The 26,130-nt window shown below is 42.4% G+C and overlaps 1 protein-coding gene across 1 annotated transcript in view; it reads right to left on the bottom strand.

Moving 5' to 3' along the window:
• LOC135215545 (probable ATP-dependent RNA helicase ddx56) overlaps window positions 1–24,527 on the bottom strand; it is a 74,795-nt gene extending 50,268 nt beyond the window's left edge. Inside the window, exons 1-3 of the mRNA XM_064250378.1 lie at window positions 24,388–24,527; window positions 23,875–23,994; window positions 8,928–8,988 (exon numbers count right to left, since the gene is read on the bottom strand). Of these exons, the coding sequence (XP_064106448.1) occupies window positions 8,928–8,988; window positions 23,875–23,994; window positions 24,388–24,428 (222 nt within the window). The 5' untranslated portion in view covers window positions 24,429–24,527. The remainder of the gene's footprint in view (window positions 1–8,927; window positions 8,989–23,874; window positions 23,995–24,387) is intronic.
• Between the last annotated feature and the right edge of the window lie 1,603 nt (window positions 24,528–26,130).

The raw sequence follows: 26,130 nt of genomic DNA, 5'->3' as shown, positions 1-26,130 counted from the left end.
AAGGACTTCTGGGCAACCTTATACAGGCGGCCCTCGGTTAGTGGCAGGGGTTCCGTTCCTGACCGCCGACGCCAAGCGATTTTAAAGCCTACGGCCACCGCACACCTTCTTTCGAAACTCTAGACCAGTCAAAGGCGCCGTAATCCCACAACGGCGCAATAAGTAAAATTATATTTATGCAGTATAGTACTATAGAATTTACTGTACAGTACTTTTGGGTGTCTAGAGTATGTAAAGATATAATAAAGTTTATACAGTGTACAGGTAGCTGTAGTGTTCAGGTTACGATCATTAGTCTTACGATAGTCTGATTTTATGAGAGATCAAATTACAATGTCCTAACTTTATCCATCTTCTAGTTACATAAGTTCAATAACAGAAAAGAGAATGATGAAAGTATGGTTTTAACGTTATACTCGTTGCATGAACGTGTACAGCCATGAACAACCGAACGAGAAATGACTTTTTTTTTTTCTAAGTACAACCGAACTGGATAACATCCGTTTGGCTTGTATTTCAATCATCGTACTACAGTACAACATTACCGTAGTTGTTATAAATGGCGTTATGTATAGAATAGAACTGAGATATCTTAATGTAATAACTTTATTCGCTATAGATCAGAGATCAATATAGATTAAAGATCAGTCAGGAAATATACTGTTAAATTTAAACCTAGTTATAACTGTAGCTGAGAAAACGGTTCAAGCTGCTAATGACTATTATCGTACATCGGCAACAAGGATAAAACTGCAGTAAATATATGCCATCAAACACAACCGTAGATAAAATTGGGATAAAATAATTTTAATCAAAACTACTGTGCTTGAAAGAACACATTTTACTGTTGGTTTCACGCCGATATAAGATAAATCACGAAAAGTTCGTATTACGATGATATAAAGGATTATTGCAAACGAAATCACGTGATTTTTTACGCAATAAACATGGCGCCAACATAATATGTTAACGAAAAAAAAAGTAGTTCACATTCACAACGAGACATATTCAATAAATATTTCCGCCTAAAAACACGCTGTATAAGGAAAAATAACTGTGTCTCATATAAGTCAAGTATCTAGATATTCATTTATGCTAACTAGAAGCAAGAGCATTCGCTCAGAATTGCGTTATAGTGAAACAAACTCGTATTCATCAGCTGATTTCAAACCACAACATTGGCCCCTCCGCGGAATACGGGCTTAAATTTGCTGTAGTATTTTAAAATACAATAATATGAGAATACATACAATATTCTTGGATACAGCAAAATAATGTATAACTTTTTAAAGGATTTATGGAAGAGATGCATAATTAATAAAATAACACAATGCATTTTTCGGAACTGGCGGACAAGAACGAACATGAAAAAACATCCCCTGACAACGTGGAGCGTAGTTACAAAGGCTGCCTTAATTTGTATCTTATTTCTGTACAAAAATGAAAATACCTTTACGTAATATATTTTCATACACATTTTAAACATAAAAGCATAAACATTTAAAAAATCAACACATCGATCGCTAAATTTGCACTCTTTTTTTTTTTAAAAAATCGACACATTGATCGCTAAATTTGCACTCTTTTTAACTCGATATTTTCGGAAGAGCGGCAGACGGCGGCATACAAGAACGAACTTGAAAAAACATCGTAGTCGATAACTTGAAGGGCAGTTTCAAAAACTGCATTTTTATCATATTTCTGCACAGAAATAAAAATACCCTATTCGTAATACATTTTCATACACATTTTAAACATAAAAGCATAAACATTTATAAAATAAGACACATCGATCGCTAATTTGCACTTTTTAAAATCGATATTTTTGGAAGAGCGGCAGGCGGCGGCTCACAAGAAAGAACATGAAAAAACATCATATTTGATAACGTGAAGGGCAGTTTCAAAAGCTGCCTTTGTATCATATTTCTGTACAGAAATAAAAATGCCTTTCACGTAATACATTTTCATACACATTTTAAATAAAAGCATGAACATTTATAAATCGCCACATCCATAGCTAAATTTGCACTTATGTAACTCGATATTTTCGGCATAGAACAGCGTCAGGGGCATATATTTTACCTATATATATTTTACGTAATAACTCTCCATAAAATTTGTTAATATAATTTGCATAACCTTTATGGTCTGAACGGCATTTCTACAAATGTATGAACTCGTTAGACAACGGCACTAGCGGCGCTGTTAACTGAAAATTGTGCCGTAAAGATACCTTTAAAATGCCTTATTTTTTTAATGAATATTTTTGACGACCGCCGTAAAACCGATTCGCCGTTGAGTGATTGCGCTGTTAACCGCGGGCCACCTGTATATATATATATATATACACAGGAAATTGAAAATGGTTTTCATAACAAAGAACCCACTCTCAAATTTCAGTGAACAGACAGACACCTTAAAATTGCTCAATTTAGAGCTTCGATACAGTCACAGACCAACCGTCACGATCATTTTAACAGATATGTTCTTAAATGCCAGAAGGCCCATATTCCTCTGATGACCTCTTCTGTATAACCTCATTGGTGCAACTTGACAAACAAGGAGTAGGCTTGACCGATCGCCTCTTGTTTGGCCTGTTCCTTTATGTCTACCACCTTAATGTTCTAGGTGACGTAGTTCTTTCTATAACCACAGAGTACTTTGACAAGTCAAAGCCGGCCCTGCTGAAGGTCCCTCACACATACTCGCACCGTACTGAGAATGACTAAAAAATGTATCTGTCATCATGACCTGTGCTGCATTGACTCATTATCTCGGATTCCGGGGCCAATTGGAACTGATGTTCCAGACTACTTTTGAGTCTACGTCAAAACCCTGGTTATTGAGTACTCCCACTCTACCAAGGTCAGAGGAAGATCCCATCCACGTCAGTTTCCTGTAACGTGACTGATGTATGTGCCTGGAGGTAGTCCGTCAAGGCTACTCTGATACAGAGTATGTTATCACTTATCAGATCGGAGTTCTTATGTGCACCATCCAGTTCACTGCTCCTGATTCATCTGAAGATTAGTCAGTGTGAAGCAATATTCACATGCCCAATCACCAGTCCAATGTATATCACCATGCATATAAACATGTAATTACAGAGATTCTTCCCTCTGTTCTGACAACCTCTCCACCAGATCATTGTCTACTGACTGAATGCCTTTAATGGACAGAAACATCCACTATACAGGCAGTCATGGCCAAAGAGTCATTCTGTATATATGAGCTAACGACCTTTGGAGTCGTGTTATGTCCGAGGTGACATTCTACACCCAAAAACTGAGCATTATTAGTTCGAAAGGGGATACTGGTCAACCACCAGACCTTGAGATATTAATTCTACCTATATCGGTGGTGCCTCTTCACCCATTAATAATAATCCCCACACGAACCTGGTAGCGATGATTGTGCTACGATAAACTTTATGTCAGTCAGTCATCCTGGGTCCTCTTTAACTACTGGAACCCATCCTTCCGTTCGGGATATGGCGGAACAGGTAGAACCTAGAGTTTGCATAACCTCCAGGTTGTTCCCAGTATCGCAAATGGAATCCTCAGGCTCCTTAAAGGGTGAAACCCCTGAGACAGACATTACATGGTTTTTCCATTATATGAGTTCCTCTCTGGACGAGTGGTTTGTGCACTCATCTGCCAAACCAGTGGTTTGAGGTCCTACTCCCATCTCGGCCAACGCGGAATCAGAGAACTTATTTCCGGTGATAGAAAATAATTTATCGATATAGTGTGGTTCGGATCCCACAATAAGCTGCAGGTCCCGTTGCTAGGTGACCAATTGGTTCCTAGCCACGTAAAAATTATCCAATGCTTCAGGCCAGCCCCCAGCCCTAGGAGAGCTATTAAACAGCTCAGTGTTTTTGTGAAAACTAAGATCCCAACCACGAAACACCTTATGCGGTGACCTGTTACAATATACGGGCATATGTTCAATATACTACCCTCCAAAGGGAAATCCTATATTGCCAGAAACCATAATGGTGCTATTCTCGAGTAACCTAGCCCAGAATTGTACCCAACGTCACTTCAACCTACCTCACTCTTGAAGAATGGGAAACTTCCCACTTTCCCCTTCCAGATATGATGAGGTACTAATGCCTTGCTCTAGCCAACTGAAGCTCGAACCCTCTATGTTAGGTTCATGACTTCAATATAGACACTAGACCAGTCTGGAAGAGACCCATTTGCAGATTCCAGGTTAACTTAGCCAACAACCACTTGGACTAGTCTAAGTAGGTATAGTCAATTAAGAATTGACTAAGTTATTTTAAGTTGGCAAAACCAGGTTGACCCTGGTTTGGTTAGGTTAGGCTATGTTAACCCTTCCAATTAGGCTAGAACCCTGGTTTGGTTAGGTTAGGCTATGTTAACTCTTCTGATTAGGCTAGGACCCTGGTTTGGTTAAGTTAGGCTATGTTAACACTTCTAATTAGGCTAGGCTAACTCCTCCATCACTTAGGGTAGGTTAAGTCCATCCGAGATGTACACTTAACTAGGCTAGGCTAGTATGGACTAGCCCAATGTAGAAACTAAATGACTTAGGTTAGGGTAAAACTGTTCAAAAAAGTTTGGGCTATCCATGCTAGGCTACAACCACAACCTTCTAGGCACTAGTCTATGCTCGGCTATACTTATAACCTTACTAATTCGCCCAACCTAAGATAGTAAAGGCATGTTCAAGCAACCAGATCATGTACTTTACAAGCATAGTTGTAAAGTACTCTTGTACCTTGAAATGAAAATAGAAGCATGTCTTCGTGTAGGCCTCAGCTGTGAAGTGATGTCATGGCGTTCGCCATGTTTATGACGTCACTGAGTATCTTGAATGCGAAGCCAGCACCCTAGCAGAAGTGCAAGGCTGTTGATGTTATTCTCATAGGCATAGTAACCTGACATTAAAGGCTGCCTTGTTGCACTATCTGCTTCTTTACAGATGGCGACGCATCCGACCGCCATTCAGTGCATTTCAGGATAAAAGGGACATCCATCACGTGGGTTCCTGGGTGGCAACACGACGTTAGGAACGAAAACAAGATGGTGATGCACACCTCTCCCCGCAGGGAAAGGAGCACAATTAGTCATAATTACTTCCCAAAGCACACCCAGATACATCAAAGCTTTGGATTACAGGCAATCCATATGAATATGGGATATTCTGAAGCACAGGTACCGAATTAACCGTACCTTAGGAGTTTCTTCACCTACAACTTACAACACGATGAGTACTTCGACGTAGAAACCATCGACATAAATAACGGCTTTTATCTGCTTCTTGTGATATCCAAGAAGTCTTGCAGCATGAGAAGGCTTCATGTTCACATACCTGGGAATTCCAAACAAGTTGAAAACAACAGGGGGCAAACTAAACCGGCTTTAAAAGGACGGAGCAAAGCACGTCCTCACTTTAAGGCGGTAAGAAAATAACTAACAGGGTCACGAGTTAATGAGGAGTATGTGGGTGGCTCCACATGTCTCGTGACCAAGCACAGATGCTAATAGTCCCTTGCGTAAACAATTATTTTAAACTTTACCGGTTTCCAGCTGACGCTGAGTATTTATCCTAATGTTAAGACCGAAGGTTTGTTCTGTATATGAACAAACAAGTTTTTTAAGTGGGGGGAATTGGGGCTTAACATTACACAGTGAAATGTAAATGGCTTGAGAAGGACAAGATGCTGCAGTGAAAGCAAAGAAAGGGCTTGAGCATGTGACACATACAAAAGCAAATTTCAACTGTATGAGATGAAGGTCAACACAACCTCACACCAAAACTGCTAAGAACAAAATGGGCAAACTAACCCCATTCAGGTCACAAGTAAGACTACTAGTTTGTAATTTGCTTATTTTAAGCCTATTCCTTAGTAATTTGTTTTTTACGTACTTTAAAGTCAGCAGACAGCCACCATGTACTGTGTGCTGAGTACTGTATCTATGTAAGTGTAATTTTGTATTCCTGTCGGAACTGTTGGAACTAATTACATACAGGGGGTCCTCGAGTTACGACGTTGATCCGTTCTTAAGATGCGTCGTAACACGATTTTCAGCGTAAGTCGGAACATTAAAAAATACCACATGATTTCATGTAAATACCTATCAATAACAACGAGAGAACAATTCCTTACCTTTATTAATTTGATTGGCTTGCACACTGGAGAGGAAGCTGCGGTGCTGGAGAGACTGGGGGAGGTTAGTGAAGAGAAAAAGAACCTCCAGAAGATGCTGGAGATGCTGAGGCAGAACATACTACTGGAGATGCTGAGGCAGGTGATTCTTGAGGTGAGGCAGAACATACTACTGGAGATGCTGGGGCAGGTGAGTCTTTAGGTGAGGCAGAACCTACAGAAGGTGCTGGAGATACTGGGGCAGGTGAGTCTGGGTTAGCAGAACATTCAGAAGGTGCTGGAGATTGTGGGGCAGGCAAGTCTGGATTAGCAGAGGCAGCTGAGGTAGAGGGTACAGGATCTCCTGCAGGCCTCTCTACCTTCTTAAAATACTGCTCCAGGTTAGTCTGAACAGAGAGCGACCTCTTTTCATCCAAGATCTCCTTGTAACACTGCATCAAATCCATGACGCCTCTGGAAACCCTAGTGAACCTGTCCAAGTTGGGATCCTGAGCCTCAAAAGTTGACAACGCTTGCTGCAACTCTGCAAAACCTCTTGTCAAGTCCTGCCTTGTGAAAGCCTTAGGCTCTGGGGTGGGTGCTTCTTCTTCTTCCTCTATCATCTGCTTCTCCAGTTGTATCAGGTCCTCAGCAGATAACTCCTCGCCATGAGACTCCAGCAGCTCTGTAACATCATCAACCTCCATCTCCAAATTGATTTCTTTACTCAAGGCAACAACGTTCTTGACAACTAGCTGAACTGTGTCCTCAAACCCATGGAAATCATTCACAAATTGAGGACAAATTTTCTTCCAGACACCATTCATGTTTGTTTGCTTAACCTCCTCCCAGGAATTAGCAATGTTCTTTACAGCATCAAGGATGTTGTAGGATTTCCAAAAGTCCTTCAGAGTCAAGTCCTTCTTGGTTTCAGTTGCCTGTAAAGCCATAGCAATTGTCCTTCGTAGGTAGTAGGCCTTGAACGAAGCAATCACTCCTTGGTCCATAGGCTGTAAAAGGGCCGTGGTATTAGGTGGAAGGTAAACCACCTTGACATTAGGGTTGAAGTCTCCCAGCTGGGCAGGGTGTCCAGGGGCATTGTCCAGCACTAGCAACACCTTAAAGGGGATACCCTTGGAGGCGCAATACCGCTCCACACTTGGAACAAAATGGTTTACGAACCAGTCCTCAAACACTGCAAGTGTCACCCATGCCTTCTTGCTGGACTTCCAAATTACTGGTAGTTGACCCTTCCAAATGCCCTTGAGTGCCCTTGGATTTTCAGCCTGATACACCAACAAGGGCTTCAGTTTGAAGTCGCCAGCAGCATTACCCCCAAGAAGTAAAGTTAGCCTCTCCTTGCTGGCTTTATGACCGGGTGCTGACTTCTCCTCCTTGGCGATGTAAGTGCGGTTAGGCATACGTTTCCAAAACAAACCTGTCTCGTCTACGTTAAACACTTGCTGAGCAGAATAACCCCCCTCCTTAATTATCTCAGACAACGCTTTAGGAAATTCACTCGCTGCTTTCTCATCCCCACTAGCAGCTTCACCTTGCACTTTAAGGTTATGGTAATTGGCCCGAGCCTTAAATCGCATAAATAACCCCAACCCCACTAGCCACAAACTCTTCACTTTCACTTCCCTCCCCCTTTTCTTTTTTCAACGCTTCAAACAATCTTTTCGCCTTCTCCTGAATCACCATAAGGCTGACTGGGATATGCCGTTGATTTTGGTCTTCCAACCAAAGCACCAATAACCTTTCCATTTCAATTATTAGACCACTACGCTGCTTAGTTATCACTGTCACTTTCATAGGAGCAGATCCTTTCACATGTTCAACGATGCGCTCATTATCTTTGATAATGGTAGCAACGGTCGAACAGCTAAGGCCAAGCGAGCGGCCAATGTTTGTTGGCGTTTCTCCCTTCTCAGATCGCTTTATAATGTCCACTTTAATTTCCATGGTGATGGCCTTTCTTTTCTTCGATGCACTACCATCAGAAGAGTCCGCCTTGCGCTTGGGAGCCATAACAAAGAGCAAAAAGTTACAAAAACGATACAACACGAGGGAGAGAGAGGCAGTGTAAACAACCAAAATGGCGTATGGGCGAGGAATGAGCGTAGCGAAGCGACGCCATCCTCTCCCCCACAAAGCGTATTCTTCCGCCGTGCGCCCGGAACTAGTTCGCGTTTTTTTACGTCGCTTACGACGCTAAACCGCGTAAGACGGAACGACGCAAAATATTATTTTTTATACGTATTTTTATGGGGGCGCGTTCGTAACCACGAAACATCGTAAGTCGAGACCGGCGTAACCCGAGGACTTACTGTATTTCATATGATGTACATGATAACTTAAATAAGTGGCGCATCAGTCAGATATTGTTGTTCAGATGTAATCCTTCTGTAACTCAGAATTTTCAGTCGCAATCAGTTGTTGGATTAATGAAAGTTTACCTGTATTTGGCATTATCATGAAACCTCATAACTAAATTATAATGTATTCTAAAGTGAAGGGTCAAATAAACAAAAAATTGCAGACTAAGGAATTATATAACAACAAAACTGGCATAATTTTAACTACTATGGGTGGAAACATGTCTGTGATTCACCAAAAACACACATACACTGTATTAAGACCAAGATATTTGGCTATGGTACAAAATTCCTAGTTTTTTTTAATAGGACTAAAAAATGCAAAGGCAGCCAAAATAAAGAAAGGGTTAACTCCAAGACAGAAGAAGAAGAAGAAGAAAAAAAATACACACCTTGTAGGTAAAGGACAATGGATATTACATACTTACCCTTTTCTTTTTGGAAGAAGGGCTTTCATCATCGCTATTTAGTGACCGCTTTTCTGCTTTTCTGAAATTGAATTTTCTTATTAATGAGATATGTTTTAACCATAAGTACTGCATAGTCTAGGGAGGATTTCATAACCATAAAATGCATAAAAGCACTGTATACAAACAATAATTGTATAAACTCGACTACTTCAAGAATAAATGCCTTCCAATTTGTTGAAAATGATATTGTTATGATACAATAAAGTTTTGTACATACTTACCCGGCAGATATATACTTAGCTATAGTCTCCGATGTCCCGACAGAATTCAAAACTCACGGCACATGTGACAGGTAGGTCAGGTGATCAGCCCATTCCCGCCGCTGGGTGGCGGGACTAGGAACCATTCCCGTTTTCTAATCAGATATTCTCTTCCACCTGTCTCCTGAGGGGAGGCTGGGTGGGCCCTATATCGTATATATCTGCCGGAAGTATGTACAAAACTTTATTGTATCATAACAATATCATTTTTGTACATGCAACTTCCCCGGCAGATATATACTTTGCTGATTGGCACCCTTGGAGGAGGGCAAGAGACAGCTACATACTAAATATATATATAATAAAAAACAGGAAAACAACATATGTTGTAGGTATAATAATAAACAACCTTGGTTCCTACCTGAAAGGGCAGAAGACTTCATGGATACTGTCTATGAGTCTGCTTGCCTCAAGAGCTTCAGAGAGGATGAGACCTGTGACTGATAGCCCTTCTGGATCATGTCAATGGGGGCTTGCCCACTTACTTGACAGAGCCTTGTCTTGGATCGTGCCAATGGGGGCTGACCCACTTACATGGCAGAGCCTTCACCTGTATCGTATCAACGGGGGCTAACCCTCTTACATGATAGAGCTTTAGGCACTAAGATACTACAAGGAGCACAACAACCAATCCCAACCACCTGACCACACTAAACATGTTAGAAACTAGGATTTGAAAGGGGTCCACTTCCAGCACCCTCTTCCAAACAACCTAAAAAGCACATCACAAACCATTAAAAACCCTAACATAACTAAACTAAATAGGATTGGCTTCAGCTCCCTGTCCCAGCAACGAATCCGCAGATACGTATGCTCCAATAGAGAAACACTTATACGTTACTCGAATGTCTCTTAAATGTGATGCGAACACTGAGTTGCATCTCCAGTATGTAGACTCAACGAGAGTTTGTAGAGACAAGCTCTTATGGAAAGCCAAAGAGGTAGCGACGGCTCTCACCTCATGAGCTTTAACTCTTAGGAGCTTGAGGTGCTCTTCTTCACAGGCTAAGTGGGCTTCTCTGATTACATCCTTGATAAAGAAAGCCTGAGCATTTTTAGAGATGGATCTTTTAGGATCTATAACAGAGCACCATAAACTTTCCTTGTTACCCCCCAGTTTTCTCTTCCTCTCCAGGTAAAACTTGAGGATCCTGACTGGACACAGAGTCCTCTCTAGTTCTCTTCCTGCCAGCGAAGAAAGTCCCTTAACCTCGAAAGTTCTCGGCCAAGGTTTTGAAGGGTTTTCGTTCTTCGCGAGAAAAAGGGGCTTGAAGGAACAGATAGCTGAGTCCTTCCTGAACCCAACTGTGTCTTCTAAAGCTTGGAGTTCGCTTACCCTCTTGGCCGAGGCTAAAGCGAAGAGAAACAACGACTTTCTGGTCAGGTCTCTGAAAGAAGCTGTATGTGGAGGTTCAAATCTGGGGGACATTAAATGTCTTAGAACCACATCAAGGTTCCAACTGGGTGGTCTAATATTCTTAGTTTTCGAGGTCTCGAAGGACCTGATTAAATCATGGAGATCTTTGTCCTCTGCAATATTTAGGCCTCTATGCCTGAAGACTGAGGAAAGCATGCTTCTATAGCCTTTAATTATGGAGACGGCCAGGTTACAATTCTCTCTCAAGTAAAGGAGGAAGTCGGCTATGTCTGTCACAGAGGTACAGGAAGAGGATATCTTATGAGCTCTGCTCCATCTTCGAAACACCTCCCACTTCGACTGGTAGACTCGAACGGTAGAGGGTCTTCTTGCTCTTGCAATTGCCTTTGCAACTCCGCGAGAGAAACCCCTTGCCCTCACAAGTCCTTCGATAGTCTGAAGGCAGTCAGACTGAGAGCGGGGGAGGTTTTTGTGGTATCTGTCGAAGTGGGGCTGTTTGAGAAGATCGCTCCTGAGTGGAAGCGATCTCGGAAAATCTATCATCCATTCCAGTACTTCTGTGTACCAGTTTTGAGCTGGCCAAAACGGGGCGATCAGAGTCAGTTTGGCTCCTGCTGCTGCAAACTTTCTCACCACTTCCCCTAGAATCTTGAATGGTGGAAAAGCATACCCGTCTATCCCGGACCAACTGAGAAGGAGTCCAGTCCACTGCTACCGCCCTTGGGTTTGCGATTGGGGAGCAGTAGTTTTCCAGCCTTACGTTCCAATGTGTGGCGAACAGATCTATGTTCGGTCTTCCCCAGAGGTTCCAAAGTCTGTTGCAGACCTCTGGATGCAGGGTCCAATCCGTAGGAAGTACTTGCTCTTTGCTGCTCAGAAGATCGGCCCTCACATTCCTTTCTCCTTGTATAAACCTTGTTAGGAGAGTGATGTTTCGTTATTTGGCCCAAAGCAGTAACTCCCTTGCTTTCTCGTAAAGGGAGAATGAGTTAGTTCCTCCCTGCTTCTTGATGTAAGCTAGGGCTGTGGTGTTGTCGGAGTTGACCTGCAACACCTGTCCTGAGATCTGAGTCTCGAAGTGCAGGAGTGCCAGATGAACTGCTGCCAACTCCTTTAGGTTGATGTGCCAGGACACCTGTTCCCCTCTCCAGGTGCCTGACACTTCTCTCGCGCCTAGAGTGGCTCCCCAGCCCGACTCTGAGGCGTCTGAAAATAACACTAGGCGAGGGCTCGGAGCACGAAGGGACACGCCTTCGTTGAGCCTGTGCGGGTTCAACCACCAACGTAGATTCTCCTTTATCTTCTTTGAGAGAAGAAAGGAGTCTGACAATTTTTGGGACTTCTGATCCCAATTCTCCCTTAGGTAAAATTGCAGGGGCCTTAGGTGAAGCCTTCCTAGAGAAATGAACTGTTCCATCGAGGAAAGGGTCCCTAGAAGACTCATCCAGTCCCTCGCGGAACATAGTTCTTTCTCTAGGAAAGCTGCTACTTTTTCCAAGCAGCGATCTCGTCTTTCCTGGGATGGAAATACTTGAAAACCCCGAGAATCCATCCGAATCCCCAGATAGACAATGCTTTGCTGGGGAATCATCTGGGACTTCTCGAGGTTTACTAAGAGTCCTAAGGACTGGGTCAACTTCAGAGTCAAAATCAAGTCCTCCAGACAGAGAACTTCCGACTGGGCCTGGATCAGCCAGTCGTTGGGTACAATGATATCCGAACTCCTTCCAGATGTTGTAGCCAATGTGCTACATTTCTCATCAGGCCTGTGAACACTTGCGGGGCCGTCGAAAGCCAGAAGCACAGAGCACAAAACTGGAATACTTTCCCTCGTACCATGAACCTCAGGTATTTCCTCTAAGAAGGGTGGATTGGAACGTGGAAATAAGCATCCTAAAGGTCCAGGGACACCATCCAGTCCCCTGGATGAAGAGCTGCTAAGACAGAGGATGTCATTTCCATTGTGAACTTCTTCTTTGTCACGAACAAGTTCAGAGCGCTCACATCCAAGACCGGTCTCCACCCTCCTGAGTTTTTTGGTACCAAAAACAGGCGGTTGTAAAACCCTGAGGAATTGAGCTCTTGTACTTCTTCTATTGCCTCCTTGTCCAGCATTTGGCTAACCAGATGTTGAAGGGCTTGGTTCTTTACTGGATCTTTGTATTTCGCTGTTAACTCCCTTGAAGTTGTCGTCAAGGGAGGTTTTTCCTGAAGGGGATCAGATATCCTTTCTTGAGGATAGAGAGGGACCAGGCATCGGCCCCTTTCTGTGTCCAGACTTTGTGGAACTTTAAAAGTCTGGCACCTACTTTCGTCTGGAGGACTGCTGTCTCACTGGTTCTTAGCGAAAGGTCTTCTCTAAGACCTTCCTCTCTTCTCCGATCGTCTGTTCCTAAGAGAGGATCTAGGGGCGGACCTTCCTCTAAAGGGCTGTTGGAAGGGAGCCTTCTCCCTCTTGGTCACCGGGACCGCAGGCTTCAATCTTTTAGGCGATTGAGCTAGAAGATCTTGAGTGGATTTTTCAGACAAGGACCTCGAAATATCTTTAACCTCGAAGAGTCTACGAGAGAGGAGAAATCTGCATCAGCAGAAGAAGGCAGTCCCAATCCAATGGACTCTCTGGTATCAAACCAAATGCCTGGTTTTCCAGCAAACTTGGACGGTGGACAGGAAAAAACCGTCTTCCCTGCTTCTTTCTTGGAAAGAAGCCAGCTTTCTAACCCTTTAATTGCTTTTCTCAGAGAGAGAGAGTAGGGCGCATCCTGACGAAGGAGGGGGACTTCGACAACTTAGTACTTGAAAGCAAAGATCCTGGGGAAGGAGGGTCAGCCGGGCGAAGAGTCTCCGAACACTTGTAGGAGGAGAGAAGCTAGTCTCTTATAATCAAGAGATCCCCGCGTCCTTAGGGGATTCTTCCTCAGAAACTTCTTCCAAAGCTGCTGCTGGAGAAGAGGGCTTTCCAGGTGAAAGGCTCTTAGAAGGAGAAGTGCTTTTCTCCCTAGCCATATTCTTGGCAGGAGAACAGAGTCTCTTCCCAACAAGTGCTCTGTTAGGAGAACTAGTCTCCACTTGCTGGAGTTTAGCAGGAGTAGGGCACCTGCTACCATCCTTGGATCTGATAGGATCCTGGCGCCAGCCAGGAGAGGCGCTTGCGTCCTTGAAAGTGCGCCTGACAGGAGTAGGGCGCCCACTGAGTTCAGGGCTCATGTATGTATTTTGGCACCTGCCAGGAGAGGCGTTTGTGTCACGGTGGGGGCGCCTGAAAGGAGAAAGGCGGTTGCCTTGATCTTGGCGCCAGCCAGGAGAGGCGCTTGTGTCCTTAAGAGGGAGCCTGGAAGGGGAGATGCGCCTGCTAGGAGAGGCGCTTGAGTCGTCCCTTTTAGGGCGTCTGGTAGGCCTACTATTCCCTCTATCACTACTAGGATCAGGGAGCCTCTAAGGCTCTAGGTGCTTGCAAGGAGAGGAGCGTCCGTCCCTTGTAGGGCGCCTGGAAGGAGAACGGGGTCTACTACTTCCAGAGAAATGTTGCTCCTGGCATCTGCAAGGAGAGGGGTGCTCTTGTCTCTCACAGGTAGTCTGGAAGAATCAAATCGCTCACGGGGAGCACGGGAAATGTCTGAATCCAGGAGTCTCTCAGGCCCCTGGCGCCTGTCAGGAGAGGCGCTTGTGCCCCGCGACACACTCCTAGAAGGTCGCTTAGACGATGAGAGGTGCTTGCGAACAGAAGAGGGCCTGACAGGAGAAGACGTACGTCCATGACGAGAGGAGGCATAAGAAGTCGAAGGCTTTGCTGGTGAAGAGTGCCTTTCAGGAGAAGGGCGTTTGCTTGAGCCAGAGCGAAGGCTAGAAGCCGCTCTCTTAACAGAGCTCTTGATCGGAAGGGAGACATCCTTCTTTCGAGATGTGCCATTCAAAAGCGCACCTACCAGGGCGGACAACTGCTCCTGGAGGCCAACCAGAAACTTCTTCGTCGTCGAACTAACTCCTTCCGGAGAGGAGTCAGATCTTAGAGCTCTCTTCTTCTGTGAAGGAGAATACTCCGGGAAGGGCTCAGGGCTGGAGTCCAACGCATCTCACTCCAGGAGGCTTCCAGGTTCTCTTGAGAGGGTGAGACTTGGACAATGAACTCCACCCTCGTCTAGGCGAAGACGAATTGGAGTCCGAAAAGCACTTCCGTAGGATGCTTTTACTGTAGCTATCCTTGGCAGCCTGGGAAGAGTCTACAGGTTCTACCAAAGGGACGCCTGACCGTTGGGGATACTCTACATCCTCCTTGCGGCTGTCAACATTCCTCCTCCCCTGGTCTTGGGAGTTTGGAAGCGGTCTAGGCCTAGGGGACACTGCACAAATCACTGCTCTTACCTTTTTCCTTCATTGCTCGTAGCTGTGATTGTAAGCTACGAATCGAGGCTTTCATTGCAGCCATCTCCGAAGACGAATCCACGGGTTCGCTGCGGGGGGAAGGGGCTGAAACCATACTAGAGGCAGGAGAATTTACATAAGAGTTAAGAGCTACTTCCTGCTCCATTGAGCAGGATCTACTAGAGCTTCTGATGGAAGCCTTCCTGACTCTATCCTTCTCCAACTTTCTGATATATGCTGCCAAATTCTTCCTTTCTATTTCAGTCAGACTTTCACACTCTACACAGGTGTTAGCTACTGAACAAACATTCCCCCGACATTTAACACAAACAGTGTGAGGGTCTACCGAAACTTTTGGTAGTCTCATCTTACATTCCTCTTTCACAAACCCCCTAAACACAGGTGTAACGTCAGACATTCTTAAGAAAAATCCAAATCAATATCCAAAAACGGTCCACAAAAGGCGTATGCCAAAGCTAAAGATCAAATACGTCACCAAAGGTCAACCAGAGAATCCTCAGCAAGCGAGAAAGAATTTCTATGCAGGAGGAACCAACAACAATGTTGTCGGAACCGGCGACAGAGAAAATCTGATTAGAAAACGGGAATGGTTCCTAGTCCTGCCACCCAGCAGTGGGAATGGGCTGATCACCTGACCTACCTGTCGCGTGTGCCACGAGTTTTGAATTCTGTCGGGACGTCGGAGACTATAGCTAAGTATTTATCTGCCGGGGAAGTTGCATGTACAAAAATCTAATTTAAAGATGTTACTTCAAGTTTTGTCACCATAAAAGGAAATTACATAATAACAAGAGCTCTAATCATTGTTTAAGCAGACCACAATTTACTGGGGTATCTTTAGAGTGATTAAACCTTACTATACAACTAACAAAATACACAAGTTATTCATATCAATAGTTTTACTGAAAAAAAGAAGAAGAATACACAGTTTGAAATAAAGAAATATGAAAATTTATAATCAATTTGAATTTTTCAAAACTAACAAACCTGAGGTCTTAACATTAGGATAATCTTCTAGCGCCAGCTGGAAATCCAGTAAAATTAATTAAAAAAAACTTGTGTGATCCAGGGACTACTGGTATCTGTACCCATGAGCTCACCAGTTACTCTTCCAACCCAGTTTTGTCTGTCAGAGGGGTGGTTCGAGGTGGGCCTTGAGTCTTGGCTACATAGTCTGGTATAAATTTGAAGATAGACTTCCAAACTCTAGAATGCTTCACCTCATATGACAGACTAAGTAATTCCCCTACTCTTTTGGTCAATGCTAGAGCCAACAAAAAAACTGCTTTCAGGATCAAGCTTCTATCCGTGGCTTGTTCCAATGGTTCATATGGGGGTTTAGTAAGGCTAGCCAATATACCATGGTTAAATCTCAATCAGGAGCCTTTAGTTCCTTAGTCAAACAGGACCTGCTCAAAACTTTCTTCCTTCAACATAGCCCACTTCCCATGCGAGGGAAATGTCTAACACCCATCCATTTGCAGAACCAAATGTAGTGCCGACCCTGTACCCCTTTATGGCAGATACAGAAAAATGTTTTTCCATTCTGGGATATATCAGAAAATCAGCTAACTGTTGCGACCGTTACTGGCTAGTTCTTGAATAGCCATCCGGAGAATGCAAACGCCTAAATCTTTCAATGCTCCTTGTTCTAGAGCAAGACACCGTCTATTCCTCCAAGTTGACTGTTTGAATTTTGGCCTAGCCTAACTCCTTTCTTTCTCTATAAAAAAACTGAATAATCTACCCACCTGTACGCTTTCTCCAACTCCAGTACACTCCAGAAATCACCTTAAACACAGCACCACAGACTTACGACCCAAAAAAACAACTCCTACCAGACGAGAGCTCTCCCCTACCAACGCACACACCACCAACACGTGCTTTCTCTACTGCCCCGTGTTTATTGTTTACATCCTGCCGACGCCGCCGCCATCTTGTCTATGACGTCACAGCCTATGACGTCACAACACACTTAAATACATCAACAGACACCTTCTAGAATCTACCACATGTTGTCTATATATAGGACACCACCATATTTCAACAATGCATAAAATACCCATAACATTATACAATATATTCACACTTATCTCTTTCTCCCTCCCTCCGACTGTTTCCTAACCTAGTATTCCCCTCTTAATTTCCTTCGTCCTCCAACTCTTTACCCTCTACATAATTTCCTAATACATTCCCCTGAAACTCCTGCTTTAGTTTAATCATCAGCCACTGCTCCTTTCCTTTTATCCATCTCACCTCCTTTATTTCCCCGGATTCAATGGTTTCCCTTATTGCAGCAATATCTATTTTTAATCTCTTGCTACTTACACCAGTGCTCGATTTGATGGCGGTCATTAGTGTTTTACTATCAGTGTTACCAAGTTAACCAAGGCTTCTAAATTTCTCCCTCCTACTACCTCTTCCCACAAATGCTTGAAATATATCAATCCTTCTACAGCTTCCCCAACACCTCAGGGCTTCAGCCTCAATGGTGGATTTTTGTTCACTCTCCTGGATTTCCTAGACTTCCACCATATGGGACTTCTCCTCTTCCCATCTGTCAAAGAAATAATAATAAACCCAGTTGAGTATGGCCATCTTCTATGTTTCCAAATGAAGCGTCTGCATAGGCTTCCCAATAAACCCTTTCTTCTTCCATCTCACTTATTGTAACTTCGCCCATCATGCTCTTAGTTTTTCTCACAATTTTAATAAGTTTCTTCATATCCTGAGTTGTTCCTTCTTTAAATGCTTTACTTAATTCGCTAATATCATATGATATTTCTGGCATCGTGTGTAGTGATACCCAATCAGCTGTCCTACCACTGATCTGTACTCTGTTAACTCTTTTGTTCTAGCACTCTATTACCCGTATATCTTCTAGCCTCTGGTTCTCTTATGGAATTTATATACTGCCACTGATTAAGGGAAAATCTATTCTCCTTCTGCTCTATTACTACTCCTATATACTTGAACCTTTTACTCTCTTGTTCTCCTACTTGCAATTTCCCTTTCAATCTCCCAATCGTTTCCTTTAAGAATCCTTCAGTTCCTCCGTAGCAAAAATCATCTACGTGTGTACACAAAATGCCTTCCAATTTATTGTTCTTTTTCCAAAAGAATATATTTAGGTTCTAGTCTACTTCTCTCCACCTTGAAGCTCCTTCACTACTTTCACCACTTTACAACAATACCATGCTTTTGCTGCATCCTTGAGCCATAGACTGTTTCTTCAACTTCCATAATCCCCTCCAACCATCTTCCCTTGGTGGCTTCAAGTACACTTCTCTTTGTATCTCGTCACCTTGTAAAATATGCAGTTTTGACATCCAATGTATAACAATTCCAATTTTTTCACCTTTATTATGGTTAGACAGAATTTTAAAATTTCAGCATTGCATGTGGGAGCATCCTTTTCCCACTCAGCCATTTCTTCTTCAAACCCTCTAGCTACCAATCTTGCTTTACATATCCTTTCCCCCCCACCTTTTATCTTTTCAGTTACTATTCCATCTTGTAGATATAGCTTTTTGTCCAACATCATTTACCTCCTCATATACCTGGTTATCTCTCCAACTTAGAAGTTCTTTTTCTTTAGCTTCCATTATGCTTCTATTTTCAAATCCCAGCAACACCTCCTCTTCATCTTCAATTTTTTTCTACCTGACTATAATCCCTCAAGTTAACCCCCCACCCTTTGTCACCTGACTGTGAGTCTCGTATATTGTACGAATCAGCCATGCTTGGCTTGATCTTTTCCTGCAAAGACCTAAATAGTCCATTCTTCTACTTGTCCTGTATCATTGTTTATAGCCCTAACTCTATTTCCCTTTTGAATTTTGGTATCTCTTCCATTAACTCGCTTTCTATTGACACTTTGCCCGTTATCTTCCACTGTTTCCTCTATCACCTCTCTTTCTATAGTCTCTTCTGTGTCCTGCATTCCTTCTCTCACCCATTGTCTCCTCTCCTTTTTTCCCAGCCAATCTACTTTCCCTTCATTTGGGTTTCCATCTGACCTACCTTTCACCCCATGGGATTTAATCTTATTCTAGCCGATATCTCTTCTGTATCTGGTGATCGTCGTTGAATCCTTGTCACATGTATCCTAGCTACTTCTCTTAAAGAATCCCCATGTTTGACTATTATTGTTTTCCCCGATACTCCCACTACCTGAGCAGGTCCTCTCCATTCATTTTCATTTTCCCTCTTATAGAATACCTCATCTCCTACCACTGCTTCTTCAAATTTATGTTCTCTGATGTTTGTTTAGCGCTATTCTTATTTTATTACAGGACTCATTTTTTATAAATGCTTCTCTGGCCTTGTGCATTGCATTCAGTGTGTCCCTTACCATACCCTCTTCCATCCCTTTTTCTCTGCTTGCAGGACTAGAACTTTCTTCTCCATTAGGTTAGGCAGTGAAGGGTTTTTTCCAAATACTAATTGGTTGGGAGAGAAACCTCCATTATTCATTAAAAACAGTTCCTAGCACTCACTACCCATTTCAAAGCTAGGGACCAATCTACTTCCTCTTCCTCCATCATCTTCCTATACTTCCCTTGATCATGCTACGGTCTTTTCACATAATCCGTTGCTCCACGGAGATTCTGATGCTGTGGCTAATACTTTAATATTCCATTTTTCTGCCATCCTCCTTACTTTTTCATTTTGAAATTCTCCCCCATTATCTGACAATATTTTGGAGGGTGCTCCAAATATAGCAAACCAGCACTCAAAAAGTATCTTTATTATAGTTCTGGTTTCTTATCTTTTATCCACCAGGCCTGACAATATCTCGTTTGCCATATCCACTATTACCAAGAAACTTTTCTCTCTTCTATCTCTCCCACATCCATCGCTACGACTTCATTGAACGTTTTACTCCAAGAAAGCCTACTACCGGTTTGCGGGGTTTCTTTTGTATTTTTTACAAACCTCACAATTTTTAATCAGTTCCGTTAGTAACTTTCTTATTTCCTCTTTTCTTTTTCGATTAACCCATTACTCCATTGTGCTTCCTCTGTTAGCTTCCATATTTTATCTCCACTTCCATGACCAAACTGTAAATGTAATTTCTTCATTGTGTTCTTAATTTCCCTCCTGGATTCTTTCCCTTCCAACCCTCCAGTAATAATTCTTCTACCTTCCTCCTCCTTATAGGCACTCTTAAATGACCCTGTTCGTCTTCTCTTAACTCTACTTTCATTCCCCCTAATACTTCTACTATGACACAATTTTTCTTTCAAATTTAGGGTCATACCCATTTTACTCATGGTTTTGCTTACCTATCAGCCAGGGTATATCACCTTGCAGAATTTCCGTCTTCAATAAAACTTTCTGTTTTTTTAGTATCACAGGTATTTCTATTATTCCTCTGGACTTATAAGATGTCTCACCAAATTTAAACACTTTATTAGACTCTGTCCTAGTGTCCCTCATTCTCCTCAACTCTTCCTGACTCAAATCCATGACAATACGTGCTAGTCACAATTCCCCGCAAACTGTTGATTTACACCCTGTGTCCAAAATTGCATCAACCACCTCCCATGATGCTTCCACTATTTTATTAACTTCTCCTACATAAACCTCTTCTTCTTCTGTCCCATTTTCTGTTTTTACCTTATTTTCTTCTAGTCTTGTTTCAGTTTTCTTCCTATTATGAAAATTCTGAGGACAATCCCTAGCCCAATGCCATTCTGAGCTGCATATTGCACATACTGTTACCTTCCCTTCTTTGTTTTATAGGATTTCTACCACCCCTTCCTCGGTTCCATCTTCCCCCCCGATATCTTTGTTTCCCTCCCTCTCCCAGAACTGGCATTGCCTTTCTGACGAACCCCACCATTCCCGTTCCTCTTTAGTCCCTAATCCCTCAAATAGTCTTTTTCATTGTTTGCGACACTGTTCCGTACTCAGCTTTTCTTGCCCACAAGCCGATAATACCATTTGTTTTTTGATTTTCCGTGAGATTTGCTTGCTATTACATGATACCCCTTGACTTCGCCTTCAAGCGCGCCTTTCCCCATTGCTCTTTCACACTCAGATGCTGCCTTCTCGTATCTAATTAAATAGTCCGCCATATTTTCACTAGATTCTCTTCTTATTAGAAGGTATCTTTTTATTCTACCGTAATTCTCCATTACCGAGTCTTTTAGATAGGCTTTTATCTAGTTCTCTAGGATTAACTTTGGACCCTCTCGTACCAGTAAGTTTATCTTTATTCTAATGCTATCCACTAGCTCTCCGGGCTTTCCCTTTTAAGCTCATTCTCATTTCTATCGCCGGGTATTTTGTATCTTCTCCATACAACAATAGCCAATCTTCGGCTTGACCTTTCCATTCTTTGTATTCTTCTTGTATCCCGCTAAACCTAGGACATTCCCTTCTCCATCTAGTAGTCTCCCTTTGTTCACTGTCGGATCCAGGCATCTTTGATCAACCACGCTCTGCTACCAGTTTGAATTTTGGCCTAGCCTAACTCCTTTCTTTCTCTACTAAAAATGAATAATCTACCCACCTGTACGCTTTCTCCAACTCCAGTACACTCCAGAAATCACCTTAAAAACACCAGCACCACAAGACTTACGACCCAAAAACAATCCTACCAGACAGAGAGCTCTCCCCTACCAACCCCACACCACCAACACGTGCTTTTCTACTGCCCCGTGTTATTGTTTACATCCTGCCGACGCCGCCGCCATCTTGTCTATGACGTCACAGCCTATGAACGTCACAACACAATTAAATACATCAAGCAGACACCTTCTAGAATCTACCACATGTTGTCTATATATAGGACACCCACCATATTTCACAATGCATAAAATACCCATAACAATTATACAATATATAATCAGACTGCTCATGTGAAGTAGAACATACGTCATCAGTTTCTACTTTTATCCAAAACAGCAATTGGGGAAGCTGACCTTGATCATGTGTTCTCGAGCTGAGCCGCCACTTCAATCGGTGTATCCGGAGGGGTTACCAACGCTGTATTATTCAACCTTTTAATGGGAGTGTTATCATCTTTCCTCATCTTGAAAGATCTTACATGAGATACTGGTACTTCTTCTCCATTCTTTGAAGAGTGATGCATACCCGCTGTTGACTCTCTACACAACAATGGTGTATCCTCAAACGTCTTTCCCATCACAGTTGGCATTGCAGTCCCAGCCACTTCCATCCCAGTGTCCGCCATCCTTCGGCATTGATGACGTTATCTAAACAACGGTCATCGTTTTCCTTTCTGGCACTAGCCACTGCCTGCTGCACTTATCTTTGATAAGGCTGTGACAGTCTTGACTCTAAGATGAAGAAAAATTTAATCTTCTCCTCTTGGCAAGAGGATCAGCCACGAATTCCCTTATCCTCCAATGCTTGACAGGTGCATACACTGACGTCATTGGGTCTTGCGATGACATCAAACTAGAAGAAAGGGGAAGAAGATGACAATGATGATTTATGTCTTTTCCTCCTCTTTCTTATTTATCTTCTCTTCCAAAGCTTGTAACTTTTTCATAAGTGTGCGCGCTACAAATTCTGAAAGTGTAGGTGCATACGTTGGCACAGAGCATGTGAGTGGAAGTAGGCTGTGATGTCATGGCGGACGGCATGTTAGGTTGTGACGTCACTGAGGGAGCAGGCCGTGATGTCACCACACTGGATGGAAGACGCCATGTGGATACTGCCGACATCCCTGCATTGGCCGCAAGGTTAATTCCCAAATTCTGTGGCGTTGGAAACATATGCACCGTTGCAGTTGCCATAGAGTTCGCTCCTGTAAACTGCAGACCAGGTGGAGGAGGGACACTTGTAGTCGGAAGACCCGGAGGGAAGCATGACATCATATATGTAGTAAAACAAACCACCCAAGGTTGATACCTCTGATAGGCCTAACGCAGCCCACATTCCCTCCATCCTCTGTGTATCGGGGCTGAAACATAAGACAAAGATGGCATGCACCCCCTCTCGCCGCAGGGAAGGAACGATCATAATTAGGCACAAAACCCCTCCTGGTGCTTCCAACAACAAATCATTAGAAGAAACTGAAGGGGTATGGGAAGCATCAAATCCAGGTGAAGAAACATGGAACAGCATGATGCATGGTCAGTACAGAAGCGGAAGACTCTTGGTCATCCAAACATGGCGGCGTCTCCTTTCTATTATACTGACCCATTCTCATAAAACATTTTCCACTGTTCACGACCAACACGACAAATTGAACATGGATTAGTAATTGTACATAATTTTACTCTGCACCTACTGAATGTTGGGTGAGGATCCGTAGACACTGAAGTTAAAAATCTCGAACAAGGAATCCCACTCATTCCAGGACATTTCCTTTGTTTCTTGCAAGATCCCAAAGAAAGCTTTGTTGGTGATACAAAATTCTCCATGATCTCTCACTACTTATACAAACCTACAAGATCACACACTGAGTACACCAAGAGAAAAGATAGAGAGGAAAGGTAGGAAAACAGGGGCAAACTAAACTAGCTTTAAAGAGATAGAGAGTAAACACATCCTCTCTTAAAGCTGGTAAGAGAGTAACTGATGAGCTTAAGGACACCCAAGGCATTGTGGGAACTACCAAATAACTAATCCATTAGCAGGTAAAGATGCCAATAGTCCCTGGATCAGACGAGTATTCTTATTAATTTTACCGGATTTTCAGCTGGCACTAGAAGATTATTCTAATGTTAAGACATGGTTTGTTTTGTATATGAACAACTGCCATTATAATTCCCTGACATCAAGACCAGAAAAATAGCACATTTCACAAGTGAAAACATAAAAAACAAACCAACACTCTGAAAAAGTTAAGAATTAAACTATAAATATGATTTACTGTTAAAACCAACAAAAGGAATTTGCTTACTTAAGGTATTCTCTAAAAGCATTATTAACGGCAGCTTTATTATCTGTGAATTCCACTTCAGCAGCTGTAGATTCCATCTCGAGAGCCTTTTCCTCACTATCAAACTTCAAGTGGCATTTTCTGAAACAAAATATTATATATATTAAAATACTACTAAAGAGTATAGTACTATACATATTAAAAGAAGAGCTCTTTATGCAATTCCTGAAACAGTTAATACAAAAAAGACTGAATCAGTACTGTTAGGCCATTTCACCCAGTTTAATATTTATAAAAAATTTAAGTAAACATAATTTAGTCAAAAGATCTGTTGAATATGTGAAAGGGTTAAAAACCTAAAGGGTACAATATACAAGGTAAAGTAATCATCTCTGACATTAGCTGAAATTATGACACTTCTTAAAATCCAATGACAAGTCTTAAATGACGTGTTCTCTTCCAATGTAACAGAAAATAAATAATTCTTTACAATCCAAAATTGTGCAGCTAAATAAAACAACAGCCAACTCTTACAGTCCAAAACTTATATCTTCTGCAGTTGTAGCAAACTCCATAATTTCTTTGGCAACATCTTGGTTGATAGTTTCTCCAAAGGATACGAAGAGGGCGCAAGGATCCCTCTCTGGTGTCTGCAAATAGAAATATTGCAGTGAGACCTCCAAACAAGATTATACATAAAAAAAAAAGGCTGCATTAAATTTTTATATAAAAACTGTCAGATAACTGTGCCATGTTTGGCAAAACAATACCAAACAAATTCCCTATTACTTTCTGTCAAGTGTTGTTTAATGTGAACATGTGGATTAGAACTGTCTGGAAACTCGCCTGTGCCAAGCATTTGCCAGCTGATGCTGAACTTTCAGCTATTGGCAGCAAGTGTGTATAGTTTTCGATCCAGAATGAGACCTGGATGTAAACATGGAAGCTGGCCATGTTGTAGGTCAGCTGTGTTGAGCACACAATCATGATAAAATTTTTTTCTGAAATTTGCAATGATTTTGTACCTACTAATCCTTTAAATATGGTAAACATTTGCAGTGTGTTTGGGTGCCACAATAGGTCAAACAGGGACGTCATATCGTATTACTCATTCCCCATTGTTGTGAGAAATCAAGATGAAACGCAAAAGATTAGTGAAAGAGAGCACTGAGGATTTCAGGATAAACAGTTAATTTTTCAGCCGTCAAGACAAATCTGCTCGATCACTTCAAGAGTGATGAGTGTTATTAATTGTTAGTGTAATTTGTGATAATGGTGAATAATTAAAGAAGCCTGGGGCGTAAATATTTCACAAAGTAATTCATTAACAGCCACTATGTTCGCTGTAAAGAGAGAGATGATTTAGAGCCGCTTTGGAAGTTATTTTGGTCAAATCTTTAAAACTGTAAGTACTAGTGGATAGTGAATTAAGTATTTGTTAAAATAGATATTGAATATTGATCGGGCCTGAAATTAAACTATGTAAATCTAACAAAATACATGATCTGAAAGGTGGTCACAAATGCACACAAGGACAAGAAATGAGTTTCAAAAGACCATGGAAAAACTCCATGAAAACAGTTTCTAAAAGTGTCACTGTCGTAAGAAAGGCAACTATCCCTTTGTTATTTACTTTGTTTATTTCTATATATCTTTCATGCACTGAAGGTTCCAGAGACTCAATGTAATCAATCTTCTGTTTGTGAATCGTCCTTGTTTGCCATTTATCATATGGTTAATAATTCCTTAGAACAACAATGAAATTTGATAATTCCTTTGTTTACAATGGTTCACCTAAAAGATGGCGGCAGCTTATCAGGCTTGTTTCTCTCTTGCTGTGACGTCATAGGAAAAACTATCTATAGCCAGTCTACGGGGGTGCTCAAGAGTCAGTACTCATTCATGTGATTGCCAGACCACGAACGGCATTTCTTGACCAATGGCGCCTGGCCACCAAATACTGGTGCTCTGATGAAAGGTAATCCAGGCTGTGCCAGGTACTGCAACCTAGCTGAGGACAGAGAGGTACCTCTTTTCCGTTTCATTGGAATAGGGGACTGCTTGTCGTAGCTACGTCTTTTCAGGGGATGTGACATACCATGACGACACCTAGAACGCCTCATGTCAGGGCTCTCTGAGTCTGAAGACATCTGGTAGACACTAGCGGAAGCACCCTTCCCGGCAGCCTGAGGGTCTTTAGCTAACTGCATCACTAGCGACAAGTTTCACTGAAGGAACAACTGCACCGTGGACAAATCCTCTATACTACCTCCTTTG

This window comes from Macrobrachium nipponense, chromosome 5 (genome assembly GCF_015104395.2).
Source record: "Macrobrachium nipponense isolate FS-2020 chromosome 5, ASM1510439v2, whole genome shotgun sequence".
NCBI lineage: Eukaryota > Metazoa > Arthropoda > Malacostraca > Decapoda > Palaemonidae > Macrobrachium > Macrobrachium nipponense.
Note: the sequence above shows the minus strand (reverse complement) of the source record. Positions and strands in the feature narration are given on the sequence as shown.